General features: G+C 32.7%; 2 protein-coding genes across 2 annotated transcripts in view; one reads left to right on the top strand and one right to left on the bottom strand.

Moving 5' to 3' along the window:
* LOC150093220 (heparan-sulfate 6-O-sulfotransferase 2-like) overlaps positions 1-6,303 on the top strand; it is a 38,376-nt gene extending 32,073 nt beyond the window's left edge. The window contains exon 3 of the mRNA XM_090413509.1: positions 3,177-6,303. Coding sequence (XP_090269635.1) covers positions 3,177-3,249 — 73 coding nt within the window. The 3' untranslated portion in view covers positions 3,250-6,303. The remainder of the gene's footprint in view (positions 1-3,176) is intronic.
* Positions 6,304-16,278: 9,975 nt separating this feature from the next.
* LOC150093221 (cysteine protease ATG4B-like) overlaps positions 16,279-21,351 on the bottom strand; it is a 76,231-nt gene continuing 71,158 nt past the window's right edge. Inside the window, exon 13 of the mRNA XM_090413558.1 lies at positions 16,279-16,854. Coding sequence (XP_090269684.1) covers positions 16,790-16,854 — 65 coding nt within the window. The 3' untranslated portion in view covers positions 16,279-16,789. The remainder of the gene's footprint in view (positions 16,855-21,351) is intronic.

A 21,351-nucleotide genomic window follows, 5' to 3' on the forward strand; every position in this document is an offset into this window, starting at 1 on the left:
CAAGACTAAGAAATCTAACCCATAACTATTTTTACTTTTATTATGTTTACAGTTGTACCAGAATGTATTCATAACTGGCATCCCTGCTTTTGAGTTTTTTCTCCTCCACTTTAAAAAAAAAAAAAAAAAAAAATGAAGCCAAGTTGAAAACCAGTATAATCCTAGATTCTGATTTAATTTTTGGTAAATAAAAAGCAATTTATAACTTATGGTTTCATAACTTCATTTGCTTCTCAACCCATTTCACCATCTAGCATTTTGAATTTCTCATCTATGGATCTAAGTGTGTTTGTGTGTGTGTGTGTGTATGTATCAATCTTTGAACATTGGCTCTACATCACAGACTGCACTGTGTGTCTGGAGTTATTAAGGTGTTGGAGAAGTTCGCGAGGACTAGGATTCAGAAATGGGTTGATAATAGCAGTATCCTTTATGATATTCACATGGGTTTGTTGACAAATTCACTGGATAAAGGTGATGCATATACAGTGGATACTTGGATGTTTCATAGAAGACTTTGATAATATTCATTACTTTCTAATGCTACCAACTCTGTTCACCTCTCTTCTAGGCCTCCATAGTCTCATTTCATTTGGCTTGCTAGCAGATTTCTTAAATTGAAAAAAATAGCATAATTTTTATAAAACTTTTTTTTTTTTTGTTATTTTTCCTTAAGTTACAGGACACAGACATCCCAAGAAAGCAGCTGATTGTGTGCATTCCAAACTTGTTACTTAAGTTCCATTTTTATCCATTTCTCAATACTGTTATTGTTATCAGCATGTTAAGATTCATTTACTTTTTTATTTTTTTATTAATTTTTGCTATCGATATATAAAGCTTTTATTAACTCACCCTATAATTTTTTTATTAATGTTAATTATCTCTCTAGCACTTTGTAATACAGGTAGACATAAAAATGCTACAGTGATTAGTTATTCTTTTTTTTATATAAATATACTTTAAAAAAATCCTACATGATATGACTACTAAATAATCAGAATTGAAGTAGATTTTTAGCATAAATATTTTTTACCAGGAGTAAACCAATATGTAGAGCAGTTGTCCATTGTGCTAACACTCTTCAGCGTTAGCTAGTTGGGTGATACCCTTGGTTAGTAAAGCACTCCACCCAGGCTTATATGTGACTTAGTTATTTTGAGGACATTCAGAATATGTTTCTTTATTTGTATTTATTTTTAGAAGGTGCATATGTATAGTAAGTTAGTTTGTATTATACTTATTAAAGGTGCTGTTTTCTCAGGATTTTCACAATATAGTAAGTTATTCAGATTATTAACTCAGAATATTCAAATTCGGTTATCTATTTTGTATTTTGTTCATATGAGCTTAGGATCAGTCTGAAGCTTTTTATTTTATGGGTTTTTTTTTTTTTTTTTTTCCAACAGGGATTCTTTTTAGTAAAATTACCTATTTCTAGAATTTTGTTTTTCTTAAGCAAATTACATTTTGCTTAACCTTTTCACTGTTAGTCTTGAGCTATCTTGAACAGTTTAAAAATGGCACCCTTGCTGAGCTCAAGTACGCTTTGGAATTGCACCTAAACAACTTTTAAACAAATTTGAATTTTGCAGGCATGTGTTGATAATTATTATGAATATAATTCAGTTCAGTGCAAGCACTTCTCTGTGTACATTTGCTGTCTGAAAGAAAATATTTGTACTGGTGCACATAACAGAATAAATTTCAGCTGATGCATCACATGGTCAGGGTCTTCCCATCCCCATGTAACAGTTTACAATAAGAATATGGGAGGCATTCAACAGGTCAGACATACATTCTGTTGAATGTTTGTGTAAGGCCCTAAAGTCGTATAGACATTCTTTTTCTCATCTCCTGTACATAACAGTGCTAAATTCTCAGACACTATAAAGTAATGACATGGAAAAATATATTACCTGCAGATTTTCAACCAACTCTCATATGAGGAATTATGTAAAACTTTCGTACATTGAGAGCAACCAATAAAATGGGATGTGCTTGGCATGGTGACCAACCACTTAGACTGATATGAACATATTTCCCATCCATGGTTCTTCTTGCACCTTCATCCCAAAAAAAATCCAACTACAAAATTCTTCTCACTTGAAGAGAAGAAAAGGAGAGAATTGATATATGCATGACAAATGTTGCCTTACCCTATATGTATACCCCCCCCCCCCCCCCGTTTTGAAAAATATCATATAGTGACTAAATTTTAAAAGAAAGATGGAGGTGGTGCAGAACATTCAGTATTGTGTGCAAATACTGCACAAAATTTTCAATGAAACATGATTTATAAATGTCACAATTTTGGTTAACCTTGCTTTGAAAACAAATGGTCTAAAGTTTTGCATGCTACTTTTTAATTAAATTATAAAAGAAAATTGTGAAAATAAGTCAGGAGAATTTGGCTAGATTCCGTTTTCTCAGCAGTGAAAAGGTGGTTAATCAAAGAAAACATGCAATATAGTCAGATTTAGCCAGTAGGTTGAATCATAATATATAATATAGTTTCACAAAACTGAACACATATTTGTGAGTAATGCAGAAAAACAGAGGTAGTTTTATAGTTTGGCATTGAATTTTTATTTTTATTACATTCCTGAAATTCGACAGTATAATAGTATATTTCCCTTTGGAGGTATTTAAATATGAAGTTCATTAATAAAATAGAATAAATTACATATAAAGAACTATTTATTAGTTATTTTGTTTACTGTGAAGTACTTGAATTTTTCACCAGCAGTTTTAGAGTTCAGATGGTGTGCATCATTCATTCATTCTTGGCAGTATATGAGAATTATATATTCATTCTTGGCAGTATAAAATATTTTTTCACCTGATTATGCCAAAGTTTTTCTGTCTTGGTGTTTACAAGATTTGGATACAGAAATAGTCACACTATTTCTTTACCTATGTATATATTTCTGAGTATTTGTGTTTAACAAATCATTCTCTCTGTGCCCTATGGGTACTTCTGTTTCTTACTATATTAGCATAACGTGTACTCATCACTGTTCATTGCACCTTTCTGATGTCTGTTAAAAATCGCTTGTATAGTTTTAAATATTTTATGATACTGAATGACTGATTAGTTTTTTTTTTATAGATATGTGTAGAACTTTGTCAGTTATAAGTGAAGAATATCATTTGTAATTGTTTTCTTCCCCAAGGATCATTAAACGAATGAGTCAACTAAACAAAGCAAAAATTCTTAATGATCTCTTTTCCCCAGTGCATTTTTAAATAACATCTGAACTGATGAGAACAGAGAAGATATAATAAAAACAGTACATACATATCCAATATGAATTTGCATATTTTAAAAATATCTTTCCTATTAATATTGTATAGCTGTTTTTAAAGTGCTTTATCCAGAAGAAAAAAAGAAGCTTGTAATTTGTGCCAAATCCTCATTCTAAAAGGAATGCAGTTTTTCACATTGTCATTTAAAAACAAGCATTACATTTAATAGCATATTCTTGATTTGAAGAGAAATGTATATTATGTACTTTTTAACATCTGTTCCATCTATTCATTTGCACATCCATTCTAGCAGTGAGCAAGTTACTGAGCTGAAATCCATTTGATCTTGTGGCATTCTTTCCTGTTATCAATAATTGAATCTAGTTGAATGATTGATTTATATTATGTCTGAGTATTGTGTGTAAAGCATTTGTTTTCTCAAGCTAGGCATTTTAATCTTTAGAATAATATACTGAATAATATTTAATATATTAATATTCAGCATATTATTACTGAATACATTGAAATCAATAATACTGTATATCCAAGTGAAAAAATTTTTTTTTAAATAAAAAAAAAAACATATGGATTCAAATCCTTTTATGTTGGCTCTCATTGTAGCAAATGGTATTCTAGCAAACCGACTATAACAAACTATGAAACAGTTCACAGCTAAATTTCATGGCATCAGTGTGCTATTCCAAAGCAAATTCATTATACCAAGCCACTATAACAAACTATTCCTTTGGTCCATATAAGTTTTCTATAATGAGAGTCGATTGTATTTTAATAATTTTGAATATCAGTGGTTCTTTGCAGGAGTAATAAGATAAATACACTGATTTTTTTAAAAATAACATTGTCATTAAAAATTTGACATGCTATTCAAAAAAGGTAGTAAGTGAGTCAGGGCCAACTTAAACCAGTAAATATATACTTTTTTTTTCGGCTAATTTTTGTTAGGTCATCTCATCATTTTTTTTTTTCATTGTTGTTGTTAAATACATATTTTAATTTATTTAACAACAACATAAACAGGTAAATTTTCTATTTACCTGTTTAAAAAAAACCCTCCCTTATATGATTAATGCATACAGCATATTACAATAGTCTGTCTGTGACTTACAACCACTCGTATTCACAACTGCAACCCATGAATCAAGGCATATTATTTAATGCTTTTGCTTTAACTGCTACTACAAGTGAGAAAACCCCCTCAGATACTTTTGGAAGGAATATAATATATGTTGCAGCATGGAGTGAGGTGACAGCAAAGTATATGAAAAGTATTTGAAAGAAGCTGCTTAAATTACATATTCATACATTCATAATTCAACAAAGACAAGTCTTACAAGAGATTGGTGACAGTATGGTGGTGCTAACTGAAAAGCTGGAGGTTGACAGTAAATAAATAGAGTAGTGGCATAATAATTATAAAAATGAAGGAAAAAAAGATGCTTATGACACTTAAGCAAAAATTGTAGAATAAATACATTTTAATGTGAATTTTTCTCAGTTTTTATGATTATTATTATGGCAACTCACAGTATTCCAATATTGAAACTAGCGCAGTGGAAGAAGAGCTCTCAGATGAAGAACTTATAGAGCTTGAAGCACAGAAAGTTGCAGAAGAAAGGTGAAAAAAAAAAATAAGATTCTCCAAAAAGGTTTACAGTGGAAAAATTGGTATAGGAACAATTGAACTGCCTTATTGGTTAATAAGGCAGTTCAATTGTGTGAGGAAATGGATCTCAAGATGGAGAGATTTATCAAAGTAGAAGAATGATGTGCAAACTGTAATAATTTGCTGCAGAGAAATTTATGCAGAAAAGAAAAGGAAGCCTAATTGGATGTAATGTACACATTTTTAAAGAAATCAACTTCTGCTGTTTGTTATCCACTGAAGATGAGCTTAGACCTACCACAAGTTATGCATCTTGTAAACTTTCCTCAGAATGCTTTTTTGCAATTCCTGAATTTAAAAAATCTGATGTTGATTATCCACCTTCCCTTGCCTTTTCTGATGAATCATCCAATTGCTTCATGTGTATTTTGCTGATTAATTTACTAGTAAGTGCACAGAAGCATTGTGTATTTTTGTTTCATGATTTATTATAGCACAGTAACATACGGAAATTTTATATTATAATTTGTACATTGTGTTATTTCACTATAGACAACAGAGTAAAATAATTTAAAAATATAACAAAACAGACCTACATTTTTTAGCATTCAAGGATGTTAATTGTTAACATATCCTTAAGATTCATATAGTGATTTCTGATGGGATCATAAGTCGAGAACTGACTGTATAGGTGCAGGAAAGAGGGAGGGGAAAAACAGACCTTCCCCTCATACTGAAATATTAGTTTACACAAAATAATTTATCATTAAGGCAGATCTTGTTGCTGAACTTTTCATCTTTTGATATGTGTTGGCAGAAAAATATTCCTTTCCCTCGGGGAAAACAAACAAAACCTACATCTGAATGATTTGGAACTGTTGTAGCTAAGCCATAATAGTCAGTACATGCTTACATGCATGTTTATATATAATATATGTTTTTTTTTTTGGGAGGGGGGGGAGGTATCTGTTGTAACTGAATAGCTATATTACTTCCTGAGAACCACTGATCCAAATTCAGTTCTGCTACAGTTTATAATATAATGTCTTTATTTTAAAATAGAATTTTTTTTAGTGAATTTCAGGGAAATGGGAAGGGATTTTCTAATTGTATAGATCACTGCCTTTTTTTCTATCTTCTTGAATAAACTTTGAAAATCAGTGTAAACAGGTTTTAATGAAATTTTGTAATTATGCAAAGCAGTTTTAAAACTATTTTTCCATTAACATTGGTATTGAAAATTTGAATGCACAAATTTTCTTCATATACGTTGCCAAATTTCATGTGAGTATACTTTCATTGTTAACTAGATTTGTAATTGTACATAAGTAAAACCAATTGAGATATCACTGCCAATTCAGATATCGCATTATTTATGTGTACATAAAGTTTTGGTATAACCATAATAAAATCTGTATAGTTGAGTGTGATTTATTTTTATTTCTTTCACATTAAAACTACATAAGTAATTGTAATTATATGAGTATCTCCATGGAGTCAGATGTATCATGGGAGACCAACACACAATACCTACATTATTTTTCCTTAAACTCTTTCACTGTATATTATTTATTAATAATATAAATAACATCAAAAGGATAAAAAATATAATTTATTGACCTTACTAATATTTTGCTGTTTTTCTACCCAGCATCTTCATATCACAAAGTTACAGCTGTGACAAGCACACAGAACTCAACAAAATCATTGTCGAATCAATTCCAGTTGTAACTGAAAACAAATTCATATCCTAACACGGCTTCCTTGATTTATCCAAAGTTAATTTGGAGAAATCAAGCTATATGCTCTCAGAGTGACTGTTCCCAAGATTTATGACAAATTAATGCAGTCATACTTGTTGGGGTGGGTGTTTTATAAGTTAATTCTAAAAACAGTCTCTCAGATCTATAGCAACTTCTATGTAATACCAATTGTTTTTTCTCCCTAGCAAGTCGGGATCGGTAGACCACACACTGGATGCTCCTTCATATAGAATTAAATGTGGAAAAAATTGGCAATAAATGATTATGGATGTAATTTTTGTTCTTCAAGGCAGATAGATGTTTACTGATCTGTCAGTCAATCCAAAGTGGACTAAACTGCAGATACAAAGAACTTTATATGCTCCAGGATGTGCAAGAAGATGACATTTTCTGTTTGAAAGTGGCATGGATATCATATTTGCAGAGAACTTTGGCTATCTTTTCTGATGTATCCTGAATATAAGGGATGAGAATGGTTTTGCTCTGATCTTGTGTGTTGGTTGCAGTTGGGATGTGGAGTGCATGTAGTATTTTGTCTGTGTTTATTGGGTTGAAACGGTTGGCTAAAAAGGTGTGAAGGTACCTGACCTCAGTTTTAAAGACTGAGTCATTTGAACAAATAGCCTTGACTTGTAATGCAAGTGTTTTGAAAGATGCCATACTGCTGGGAAGAGTGGTAGTATGATGATTTATGTAAATACTTTCCTGTATTTCTTTTTCTATAAATGGAAAAGGATAATGTACCATTAGGTGATCATATCACTATCGTATCTAGAAAGGGGAAACAATTATTTTCTTTTTCTGTTGTGAAGTTTATTTTAGGATGTTAGCTCTTAACATGCACTAAACATATCCAAATATGTCTAGGCCAACAGCAAGCACGTCATCAACATAGTGCAGCCAAACTATTGATTTCAACTATGTTGAGTGCTTGGTTTTCAAAATGTTCCATATAGAAGTTGGCTAGCAACGGGTAATTCTTTCATGGTCACATGGCAGTGAGCATTCATTGTGTAGAATTTATAGAGACAAAAATAAGCGTTGGAGCAATTGCTTTACTTAAGTTAAGAAAATCACACTTGACGTTTTGACCTCTGTCTCAAGGTCATCATCAGGAAAACATATATGAACAAGACAAGCTACATGACACTACACAAGTATAACAAAGCAGTTAGATTTAGCAATCTTTTACATTAGTCTGACTTCTGGTGAGAAAAAATAAGATAAAATAAAAATTATAAGTATAATAATATACAGAGAATAAAGAAAATAAAATATTTACAGTGGAACTACATTATATGGATCTCTACAGTCCTGTTATCTTAAAATTTTCTTGTGAGGATTCTGCCATCATATTCTGGATGCTATATAGGGACTTGGTGCCCTTCCAGTTAATTCTGTAACAGGTTTAGAGTACATGAGCCAAGCCTGTTTTTCCATAGTGAAGGAGTTGAATGTGGCATTTGTTTCTTCTTTGCTTATTGGAATTGGGCACCCAGTTTCCTGTATGTAGGGCAAGTTGCAGGTGCACTGGATTTTGTAAACCACTATGTAGGCAAGGAAAGAAAGGGAAATCTTTAGATGAGCTGAGTATACTTCTTAACATAGTGAAGGAGTTGAATGTGGCATTTGTTTCTTCTTTGCTTATTGGAATTGGGCACCCAGTTTCCTGTATGTAGGGCAAGTTGCAGGTGCACTGGATTTTGTAAACCACTATGTAGGCAAGGAAAGAAAGGGAAATCTTTAGATGAGCTGAGTATACTTCTTAATGTTGCAAGAATTTTGAAAGTTGCCTTAATGTCATATTTATGTAGTGTTCTATTTTTTTCTGATATTCCCTTAATGTATGGTATGACATTTTTGTAATCTTTTTTTTTTACCCTTCATGGCATTATTGTGGAGGATCTTGTAAACTTTTTTTTTTGTTGTAATTCTTCATAAAGGTTTTGGCTAATATTTTGTATTCCTGCTTTAGTGTGTGTGACGGTTTATGGTAGATCATGAAGCAGTAGTGCATTCAGGATTTAATCTGGGGGGGGGGGGGGGGACAAGTTGAGTAGACGATGTGAGAATACACACTACGAATTGCATACGACCTATGACTGAGCATCTGTAATGATCACTAATTCATAAGTAGTATAGAAATAGAAGACACAACCTAACATAAAAAAAAAAAAAAAAATTTTAATCAGGAAAAGATTTTTTGGAAATTTTCTAGTTTTTTTTATTTACATGGGGGGGATCAAGGGGACCCCCCCCAAAAAAAGAAACATGAAAGATATTGGGAAACCCATTGCAGTCCCATCCAGTTTGTATATTTTACCTTTGCATAAAAAAATAATCAGAATAAATGGTGAATAATGTAAATATGTCTGAGGGGAAATGTGGCCAAGTCTTTGTGAACATTTGCATTAGTGAACAGTGAAGTAATAGCAAAGCTGACCATAATGTCAGTGTTAGATTTCTTTGTTTTAAAGTAAAGTGAATTTTTAATAAAAGAGGGAAGAGTTGCCTGTGTGTGTGTATGGGGGGGGGGGAATGTTTGTAAGTGAGATTATCAATAGAGAGTCAACTATTGGACAAAGAGGGAAAAGAAAAAAACAGTATATAAATTATTGAAAAAGGGATTACCAAAAAGTAAAAAATCATGTCAAACTGCCCTGGATATATATATATATATAGTTTCCAAACCTAATACTCCTGTTTATATCTTGAAAACATTACTTCATCTGGATGTGGAGAAGTTGCATTAAGTAGAAAAACAAAACTGTCAGTGTTTTTGATGTTATTGTTATGAAATAACAAAAATTGAAGCAAAATAGCATGTAGTTAAATAACTTATGCTTTCCATATTTATTGAGTCTGTAATAACATGCACATATAAGCAGAACAATTTTGCATGACAAGTGTTAATTCCCTCAGTATTTTGTTCAATTGCCTTCTCCTTTGATTGCAACACATTTTTGTGGGATGCTGGAAATCCAGTTGTGTACAATGTCATGACTTTCTTCATGCAGTTGCTTCTCTGTAGATGGCCTCTTAAGATCTTTTCAGTTCCAGGTTTCCTCTGGGCTCTTATTTTTTTCTTGAAGGAATGCAATGTTGCTGAATGACAATACTCCAGTTTTCTTTTCAGTGAATATCCCTCTTGATATAAAGCAAGCAAATGCACTCCTTTTATGCTATGTTAATAATGCAGTGCATCATTTCACTAGGAATAATGTCAGCAATTGTTACACTTATGCAGTATCACATGTATTGTACATCATCTGTTTTATTACATCACAGTCATAACAGCTTCTATCTGGTTTATTTTTTGAAAATATTTTTTCTTATTAAAAAGCAAATTTGGCATTTTTTGAGCACAAAACTATAAAAATATCTATATAACACCCATCCATGAAAGGTTATGAACCTATGGTACATTAGTGTCATTACTGTGGGTAAGTTAGGGATTAGATAATCCAAAAAGCTTGCTTTAGGGATCAAACATGGAATTTTTTTAAGCTATTTTAGGCCTCCAAAAAAGTAAAGTAGTAATCTCATACTAAGAATGTGAAAGACGTTTAAATTTTCTAGTCTGGTGGAATTGTTAGTATACTTTCATTCTGTTGCATTTTAAGTGATGGTATAAAGCATATGGTGTTAAGAGATTTTTCCACTATAATCACACTTTCTCTTCCTTTGAATTTTGTTTAGATGATGCACATGAATAAGCAGTGTTTGCTGGACATTCTCCACACTTAATTGTGAGATCTAAAAATTGTATAGTGCAAGTTGTTACTTCCTAGTTTATTGTTCCTGAATCCAACAAAAATGGATAAGCATTTTGACATTTGTGGAGTTTGAAGCTGTAATTCTGTTATGAAAACTAAGGTGGATATATTTACAAATTATCATATTCACATCTGGAATTTTAATGTTTTTTTTGAGATTTACTCTATTCTATTCATCAAATATTTTCAACTATATCATGTCACTCTTGGCCTTTAGAGCATTCCTCAGTATTGGCAGATGTTGAAGAAGGCTTAAACAGTTTGTCTTGTCCAACAACAAATTACTACTGTAGTTATTTTCAGAGGTGTATATATAAATTTTAATATATATACACACAAAAATTGTTGGGTAAAGCTGTGTACCTCTGTGGTACACAGCTTTATCCAACATTATTTAGTTGGGAAAGAAGCCTAAGGTAGTTTAAAGCTGCTTTTTTAAACTTTTTTTTTTTTTTTTTAAGTAATGCTAGATTTAGCAAAAAGCTTTCTTCCTCCTTTCCCAGAAACTGGTTTTTTAATCCCATTGGTTGTGTAAGATTGCATCCAGACAAGTAAGATCACAAGGTGATTCTCCTTATGCAACACAGGCAAACGGTTAAATATTAATGATGCTTTATTAAAATAACTCTCTCACATTTTCGATAGCAAAAGGCAGCAGTCATTCTGATTCAGGTTTGGCCTAGAGTAAGCCTTTCATACTTTCTTTAAAGTTTTTTTTTTGACTCTCACCCACGAAAGGTTTCACACTGTGGGTGGGCTAAGGTTTTTTTTTTCCCTAATTTTTTTAAAATTTACTTTTCACATAGTCCAGAAACCCTGCTATATGGAAACCTTCAAGCCACTTCACGCTTCCAATAAGTCCGGCAGTAGTCTCACACAGGACAATGAAGTTCATCCCTGCCTAAAGACAATCGTAAACACCCTTCACCTCCTCCCAGCTCTTCCTGGTGTCTACCAAATTATATCTGACTGGCACCTTTCTTACCTCAAACTGGACATTCAATAGAGAAAAGATTGCAAGAACACCTATCCTACATCTCCAATAAAAAATATGGCCTAACACAGCAGGATTTGAACTCGTGACCTGTTGGTTGGAGAGCATGTGCGCTAACCAGGCACTCATGGTTGCAACACTGGAGTAGGCATATTTCAGACCATAGGATATTGTGCTTGGTATCCTTTCCATTGTGCTAGGCCATATTTTTTATGGGAGATGTAGCATAAGTGTTCTTTCAATCTTTTTCTCTATTGAATGTCCAGTTTCAGGTAAGAAAGGCGACAGATATAATTTGGTAGACACCAGGCAGAGCTGGGAGGAGGAGGATGTTTATCTTTAGACCATGAGAAAAATGATGATAGTTTATTGAAAGGAAGGAAGGAATGAATGAATGTAGCCACTAGATTATATTTTTTCAGGATTCTTGAGATTGTTTCGTTGTTGTTTGAGCTAGGTTTATGGGAATTAAAAACATGTTATTGCTGAAACTTCGTAATATTATTTATGTTGACATGTGCTTCTGCCAGCTTCATCTCATTTTTCAATAGTGCTGCTTATGCTGAGGCTCTAACGTTTAACTGTTCATCCTATTTTTCTGATGAAAACATTAGAAACTTTATAAAACCAAATGATATGCCAGGCTGATTATTATGTGAAACTACATATACATTATATTATAATGTATATATATATATGTAGAATATGTTTTAACCAGCCAGTTCTCTACATTCCTTATACTTGATAAAAAATCTCTTGCAAGTAATTTGGCTTTGATTCTTAAGGGACCATGATTGAGTCTTTAACCTAAGACTGCAGCAATATGCCCATGACCAAATACCACATTGTGTCACACTTATAATTGTTTACATACAATTTAAAACTATTTTGGGTTGAAGTTTTGTCATGCCTACAATCAACTGTTATCAGGTCTTGACAATTTACTCTTTAAAGAGGGCTATTCATAATAGTAGTACTTTTGTGATAAACTAGCAAGTTTGTTGAACATTAGAGAATGAAATTGTAATCTGTTTTTAGCTTTTATATGTCCTTAATAGCATATATATATATGTTATGGGCCAAGTGACTAATAGGTCATTATTCATAATGACCGACCATTATAAATAATGACTAAAACGGCCGCACAGCCTGAAAATAATTACCGTATTTGTCAGCGTAAAAGACGCACCCCCTTTTTTGTACATTTTTTAGGAATAAAAGATTTTTTAGATCCTTTTCCTAATTCCACCAAGTTCTTATCATTTTCTCAGTTGGGAGTAGCCCGAAATGCCTCTCTGCACTCTGTTTCCATGTTCTTTAGCATACGTAATCACACGCAGCTTGTATGCAAAATTGTAGCAATGCCAACGTTTTTCAGCCATAATTTGCCAAGAAATTTAGAGAAAATTTAATGGCAGAAATTTATCATGTTCACAACAACCGCGAAAACGATTGGAAAGTTTAAACGCATGTGCATTTGTTTGCGCATGCATATCCACTGAACTCTACGTAACTGTAATGCTCTCACACACCACAAGGAAGTAAGAAAGAAATCGCGTTAACTTGGAACAGAGAAAATTTCCAGAAATGAAAGTAATAAAAAACTGAGTATCGGCATATAAGGCGCACCTTGTTTTTCAGACCTATTTTCAAAGAACAAAAGTGCGTCTTATATGCTGGCAAATACGGTAATTACTAATAAATAATTTATTAAATTGAACAGACATTATTAATAAAGCTAAATTCCCTTTGGACAATGTGATTTTCAAAAACCTCCTAAGCTAACCTAAATTACGATCATCTCCCTTGTAATATTTTTATATTTCGTACTTAATTATTTTTCCATGTGGTTTTTGCTGCCATAGGCAATAGCGATATGGGTATCATGCAATATCTGAAATATTTCTTCAGTGTGAATGTAATATTTAATCAAATTGCCATATGCATATTACAATACTTATATGTGATGTTTATATGTTATGGGCCAAGTGACTTTGGTTTTTGACTCTCTCACTTTTTCTGTCATTGTCAAATATACGCTGATTTTGTAAAAATTTGAGTGACCTGGGCAAAGTTCCCTTCACGTCTCCTGACAAAAAATCCGCAGAATCTTTCCTCCCTGAACCACTTCTAATATTGCTAAAAAGGTATTATCATCACTTTGCCTGACCAGATGACAGCAGTATTCATGTTGACCTGTCAATGTGATAAATTATGATAAACAACATGAAGTTTATTACAGTGACTGATTTTGTTTGTCATTATTCATAATTAAACGTATTAATCATTTAGTCTATAACATATATACTACTGCAGACATATTTTATTTTATTTAATTTTCCAGTAAAAACAAGCCAAATCAAAACTTAACCACTTGAACATGTTCTGCTTCTGTAGGTGGTTCCACTGAAATGGTTTGACAAATTTTTGTAAGGATTCCAAATTTCAGTGAAATTTCCTCACCCAGAATTCAGGATATACTTTCTTAACAATAGACAAAAAATCTAATGGGGGCTTACACATTTTGCAATATGTACCTTAAAAAGTGATAATGACTTGAAAAAAAAAAGTGCTGTCTACTCATGAAATATAAGGATGAAAACAAAATGTAATATTGTTCTAGTGATGATAGATAATTGCTTAGCATGCATCATTCTCCAAGGAGGAATTATAACTGAATTCCTGCACCTAAAAAACTGTACAACCATTTTGTATCTATTGAGTTTGCTCACTACTTTTGACACCATATGAACAGAAAATTAACATGAAACAATTCATCATGAATGAATTCAGTAATCATGATTACTAGAGCATGGCATTGTATTAAAAGGCCAACAATGGTGAAGTGCAAAAAAAACCAGGTATTACTCCAATAGAAATGCTCTTGCCCTATATTGCAACTGAAAAAAGCGGTGGCATCGGTATCACAAATTTATTCATTTCTCAGGCTCATCATCAAATTCCTGCCATGTACCCTCAAGGGGTGTACAGGATATGATAGTACTACATGAAAAATTTGCATCATTACTAACTTCCTATCTACAATTTTCCTCAAAATCCTTCTGTTACCTGTCAAGACTCCAACATTATCAGATCTTATATTTCTATCGTCTGTATCAATCCACCTGTATCTTGACCTTCCTCTGGGTCGTTTTCCTGCCAACCTGGCAGAGAACACTTGTTTTGCTAATCTTTCCTTGCCCATTCTATTTAAGTGACCATACCACCTGAGATTAGCTCTGCTAACGCATTCCTGGATGCTGACAATGTCAAGTTCTTTCCTAATTTCTTCTCATTTTAATATGATATATCCATTGATGCCATCTGTTCATGCCTCTAATCTTTCTCAGGACTCTCATATCTGCAGTCTCTAGTCTTTGGTCAAGCGTTTTACTTCTGACCCCAGCTCTCAGATCCATAAGTTAAAACTGGTTTGAACACCATCTTGTATACAGCTAACCAATCCCCACTGCACCACAACAATGCCATAGCCCACACAGCCTTGTCTGTCCAACAGTTCTTGATGAAAAACAAAATAGTGGTTGTTAATAACCCTCCACACTTGCCCAATCTCTCTCCATGTGACATTTTTTTTTTTTTTTTTTTAATTCTCATGTATAAAGAAAACCATGAAAGGGCTGATTTGTTGATGTGGATGAAGTGAAAGGAAAGTCACCGGAGGCCACAAACAGTGTTTCAAAACTGGAAAAAAATGGCACAAGTGCATTGACTCACATGGAGAGTACTCTGAAGGAGATTAGAATATGGTATTATAAACTAATATATATATATTTTTTAAATAATAATTTCGGTTATTTTTGGGTACCGCCCCTTGTAGAAGCCATTGTAAATGTAAAAAAGAATTAAGGAATTTTTGTGTGTGCGCAAATGTTACTGATTTAGGTTTTGGACAAACTGTTAGTCTACTGGCTGTGGATAGCATATCACTCTCCAGCCAGCAGACCATAGGCTGGAATCTCACTGATATTTGTGAATGTCTGGGCAGTTAAATTTATCTATCACCTAATGTGAAACCAGTGCTCTGCAGTGACTTTGAAAAAGTTTCGTGTTTGGTCTCCAAGTATAGTTATTGAAACTATTAGCCAATCTAGTATACTAATGGATTGTATGTTTACAATGTTTGATGAGGATTTACATGGGAAAAAAAAAGTGGCTGGGTCACTTTTTTTTCTGAGACCAGTATATAATATCTGTTAATTATGTGCATTCTCTTGCCAGTTTATATAATGGAAAAAAATTTGCTGCTTCCTTATTAGCTTTCATTTAAAAAAGCTGGCAAGTTATTCTTCATATCCCAGATGGGATTTGAATTAGAAAGGCAGATGTTGCATTTATGTTAATTTTTTTTTTATCTAACTTCATTTTTTAACTTTTGATTTTGGAATAATCTGAATCATTGCTTCAAGCAATATTTGATGCAATGAAATAATCTATATACTCCAAGTTTGCTGTAAAAAAAAGATTTGATCTTTGCATTTTTACATTTTGAATTATGTCACTCATTTAATTACAAATTAAGCTTGCAAAATTCCTTCCTGAAACGCAATCTGGAAAAAACATTAGTGGTGGGATTGTATCTAAAATGAATATTAATCTGAAGGAGATTAGAATATGGTATTATAAACTAATATTTAAAAAAAAATAATAATAATTCTGGTTATTTTTGGGTACCCCCTTTGTAGAAGCCATTGTAAATGTAAAAAAGAATTAAGGAATTGTGTGTGTGCAAATGTTACTGATTTAGGTTTTGGACAGACTGTGGTTAGCATATCATTCTCCAGCCAGTAGATAAAATATAACATAGCCTATAAAATAAAACAAATTTAGATGGAAATCTTAACTTTTATTTAACATTTTTTACAGTAAATGTAATTTATTCTGAGAAAAGCTTCAGTATTTATTTTATTATATATATTTAAGCTATCAAACATTAAAATAGTATTTTTAATTCAGGAAAACAATTTAATTAAAATTCAAGATTTTTATATACAAATATAAAATACGGTATTTAAATATCTAAAAATAATAATTTAAACAATATTCAGCTAATACCAGCTTTGAGATCTCTCAAAACATTTGGCATATCATTTACAGAATCAAGCAGTAAAAAATAAGAGGTTTTTATGCAAAAAGCTGATCCACAGCATTTCATGAAACACCAAAATTAATTGCTGAATTTCCACCAACTTTATTTTTACTCGGGGAAAACTCACCCTGTTGAGCGAAATGAAAAGTCTCAATATAGCCCCATGTGCTACCAGTAGCTTTTGTATTACACACAATCTGTACAGTTTTAATAACACCGGGTAAACACCATATTAGCATAACATTTCAAACTCAGCACACATTGTCAACACCGAAATCAAAGTATTTCAAAATCTTCATCTGAGCTATCACAATTTCTGTCTTCTCTTTTCGTAACAAAATCTATATTAATTGGAAAAAAATTGAACTTAATATGATTTTAGAAAGCAATATGAAATAAAACTGATATAAATAAATTTTTAATTCTGTTGGGCTATTATAGTAATTTCTGTATATTCTGAGGTAACATTTTAACAAATTATGATATTGATGAACAAGGCCTCTATTCCAATCCCAAATTTGCTCTAGGGAATACTATTCTTTTTGCATATCTTTTTTAAATAGATATTTCTAAAGCATTGTTAATCTAATTTCAGTGCTACCCAGATAATATAATACTGATTTTTAAAACACAATATAATTTTACTAGCAAACTAAAAATTCTGTTCATCCATGTTTAAGAAATCTTTTGCAAAATGAAGTTCCCAGTAAAAATGTGTGGTCTTCAAAACACTGTACTAATTCACTACAGGTTAAAAACCTGTATGCTGAAATCAAGTTTATGATATTATACATAGTAATTCTTCCAGTAACTTAAAATGAATATAAGAATGAAAACAAAATTAATTAAATATTTACATGCCCATGTTTTGCCAGCTCAAGCTAACGTTATCTAAACATTTGAATGGTATAGTCTCAATAAAGTCAGAGTAAAGTGATGACTTATAGTGTAAAAGAGGCATGCAACTATCCTTATTCTGTAGGCCACTGTTGAGAGTACACCATTAGAGGGTCTAAGTGCTAGCTACAATTGGAAAAACACCAAATGTAAATTTTGATTTAATTAATGAATTGTTTTCATTCTACTATACTTGTTAAATATAATAGCCATGAAAACAAATATGAAAATTCAGAAAAAATGAGAGCAGGAGAAGTTAGTTCAGTAAGGTTGAAGTTTAGCTGTATAAGAATGTTCACCAGTAGCTGACTCATGTTCTGCCCCAAATGAAAAGAATGAAGATAAATTTATTGAACTGACAGCCTTCTTAAGTATCAAGTGACAAAAGGAATTTGAAGTCAAAGAGTATTAGGCACGATTACAGTGTCAGAGAGGATTTCAATAAAAGATGCGAGATTGTTCTACCTCTAGCTGGTGACAGTGATCATGCTTTGCTGACTTAGGAAGTAGCTTAAGTATATGGATAAGTTTATATGCTGAACTTCAAAGCAGGAAATTATGACCAATTTCACAGTATCAGCAGTGCATGGGAAGTACTTTAAATAGACATCAATGATGCAATACTGAAATGTGTCTCTGGAGTTCAAAGAATAAACAGAGTGGAAGTGAAATGGATGTGTAAGAAAAAGATGACGTGGAAGGAATACCTTACCATGTGTATAACGATGGTGTCAATTATGAAAATTATAAGATACAAGCCAGAAGATTTACAACTATTGTATGGAAAGCATTATGGGGTTTAATGGAATAATTAAACAATACATTTCATCACTCCTATATTTCATCCAATCACTGAGACATCCTCAGGGAAACAACATTAAAATTGCAAAAACATTAAGTGGAAAAGATTTGACTGAAAGTCTCAAGTCTTATGAGAGGGGGAGGGTGCCCTTTATGGGCGTGTTGGCTAGCTTTAGCTGTGTTCGGCAGGAGGCCTAAGAATTAGTTTCCTAAATCTTGGGAAGTTTAATACAACCATATTCATTAAGATTAGGTCAGTTTTTTTTTTTTTTTTTTTTTTTTTTTAAATTCTACTATTGATTCTAAAAAAGGCTTTCAAATGTGTATTTTTTGTGATGAAGCATAGTAGTTTTTTTTTCCATTTGATGTTTAGTGGAACCTGTGGCATAGTAATTAAATAATAAAGTAACACGTAAAAACCACAGTGAAATCTTTAATTAGTAAAAAGACATATTTTGTACTAAAAATAATAGTACATCTTCAGTGTCTGTAACAGTAATAGGAATGGAATACAGGCAAACGTTCGGTGGATCACCTATTAAAATACAATTGTTACCGCGTGCTAGAAATAATAGAAATAACAAATTTAATCTATTAAGATAAATGGTTTTTTTACATAAGATAAAAGTCTCCCAGATCTTTGAGAGAGAGACATACAGTCATTTCTATTTAAATTTGATCGGTGTAAGATAGTTTCACAACTTTCTTTGAATCAGCGTTCATATTTAAATCTGCATCTATGGAGGAGAACTGCTTTATCCTACTGGACACTATGAGTAGAGTCAATACTGTGCTGTGCCAGACCAGACTTCAGAGGTTTGTTATAATAAATATAATATCGATGTTCTTTTATTTTTTTTTCCAAAGAACGGCCACTTTGCCCAAAATATAACAAATTTAATCTATTAAGATAAATGGTTTTTTTTACATAAGATAAAAGTCTCCCAGATCTTTGAGAGAGAGACATACAGTCATTTCTATTTAAATTTGATCGGTGTAAGATAGTTTCACAACTTTCTTTGAATAAGCGTTCATATTTAAATCTGCATCTATGGAGGAGAACTGCTTTATCCTACTGGACACTACGAGTAGTCAATACTGTGCTGTGCCAGACCAGACTTCAGAGGTTTGTTATAATCAATATAATATCGAAGTTCTTTTATTTTTTTTTCCAAAGAACGGCCACTTTGCCCAAAATAAGAGACATCGCATTCGCAAGGCATTTGGTAAACGCCAGCCAAAGATAGCGAAGACAGTTTATCCTTTGTAGAAGGTAATAAAGAAGAAATTTTGTTGATAGGAATATATGTTGGAATCAGTTGATACTTTTTTCAGAATTCTACCTATAGGTTCTGAGATTCCTGGAATGTACAGAATAGGAACTCTGCGGACTGTTGAAGAAACTGTAGGTGTTGGAATATAAGAGTCAAGTATCTGTTGGATTTGATTCCATTAACTTTTTAATGATGGAAAGTTCGTGTTGTAAGATTATTGGGGAAGAGCAAACTTTATTGCTCTATGAATTAGAGATTTAAGAATGCCAACTGCCAGGAAAATGACCAAGATATAGGTGGATTGATATGGTACAAAGTGCCTTAGAGGACAGAAATATAAGATCTGATAATGTTGGAGTCTTGACAAGTAACAGATTTGGAGGAAAATTGTAGATAGGAAGTTAGTAATGACGTAAATTTTTCATGTAGTACTATCATATCCTGTACACCCCTTGAGGGTACCTGGCAGGAATTTGATGATGATGAAATTTGTGTAGCTCAGTGGATGTGGCGTTTACACACCACGGCACTTGGCCACACAAAGGAAGACTTGGTTTCGAGGTCGGCGACTAGAGGAAAATTTTTTTCTAAGCCTTTTTTTTTCGACCAGTTCCCGAGTTAGTCGATCTCTGGCACGGGCAAGCGGGTTTTTCGTCCCGTAAACTCAAGAAAATCGACCGTAGAACCCACATTATTTCAGACATTAAATATATTGTGTTAGGGTTAGGGACCACGAGATGGCGGCAGATTTGAGCCGTCTCTCTTCACTGCGTACCGCTTAATTAGTGATAGCCTTGGGCCATCTATCTCTGATTGGTACCAGTGGAGATTGAACTGCCCACTCAGTCTCCAAAAGTTAGATAGGGCTAAATGGCCTCGCCTACTCCCCGTATACAGGAATAAAAAGGCGTTAGATGATTTTTTTTTTTTTTTGAAATTTTTGAGACGTGGTGCACAGACTTTTTGTGAATGTATCTGCCAGTAAAAGTGGGTTTTCGAAAGACGCTTGTAGATAAAGTACCAGAAGACGTTCTAGTAAGAAGGATGATGTCCAAAAATGGTAAAGTACCAGAGTTTTCTTTTTTCATAGTGAATTGGATACGTGGGTGAAGGTTATTTATCCATTGTAGAAATCTTATGGAAAAAACCATTTATCTTAATAGATTAAAATTGTTATTTCTATTATTTCCTAGCACGCGGTACGAATTGTATTTTAATAGGTGATCCATCGAACGTTTGCCTGTATTCCATTCCTATTACTGTTACAGACACTGAAGATGTACTATTATTTTTAGTACAAAATATCTGTCTTTTTACTAATTAAAGATTTCACTGTGGTTTTTACGTGTTACTTTATTATTTTTTCCATTTGATTCTGCGCAAAGTATCCAAGGCATGGTCAGCAAGCCCTGACTGACCATACTTATGGTGACAGATGTTTTTTTTTTATGTTCTTCTAAGTAGACATTAGCAGATCTCCCAGTTTGACCATAATAAGGCAAGTTGCAGGAACAAGGAACTGGTAGAGGAGCCTTGAGAGAGTGGATGATAGTAGCCAGCTTCAGATAGCCTTGAAAAGATTGTACTTTTTTAGAGTTCTGGCTATTTTTTCTGAGGTATCCTGCATATAAGGAACAATAATGTGCATTACTATAGTTAACATGTTGAGAGGAATGTGAGGAACAATTAATTTGTTTTTGGCATTGTAGCCAGTGGACAGGAAGTCTGGCAAATAAAGGAGAGTTCGGCAGTAAAATCCACCTCAGTAGAAGAGAGGTTGGAGGTTCTATTAACAAGGGTTTTGATAACACCATATTGTTGGTGGTGGGGGGGGGGGTGTATATATATTTCTCTTTGTGTAGTGAA

This window comes from Typopeltis vanoorti, chromosome 24, assembly GCF_054136105.1.
Source record: "Typopeltis vanoorti isolate ZY-2024b chromosome 24, IOZ_Tvanoo_1.0, whole genome shotgun sequence".
Taxonomy (NCBI): Eukaryota; Metazoa; Arthropoda; class Arachnida; order Uropygi; family Thelyphonidae; genus Typopeltis; species Typopeltis vanoorti.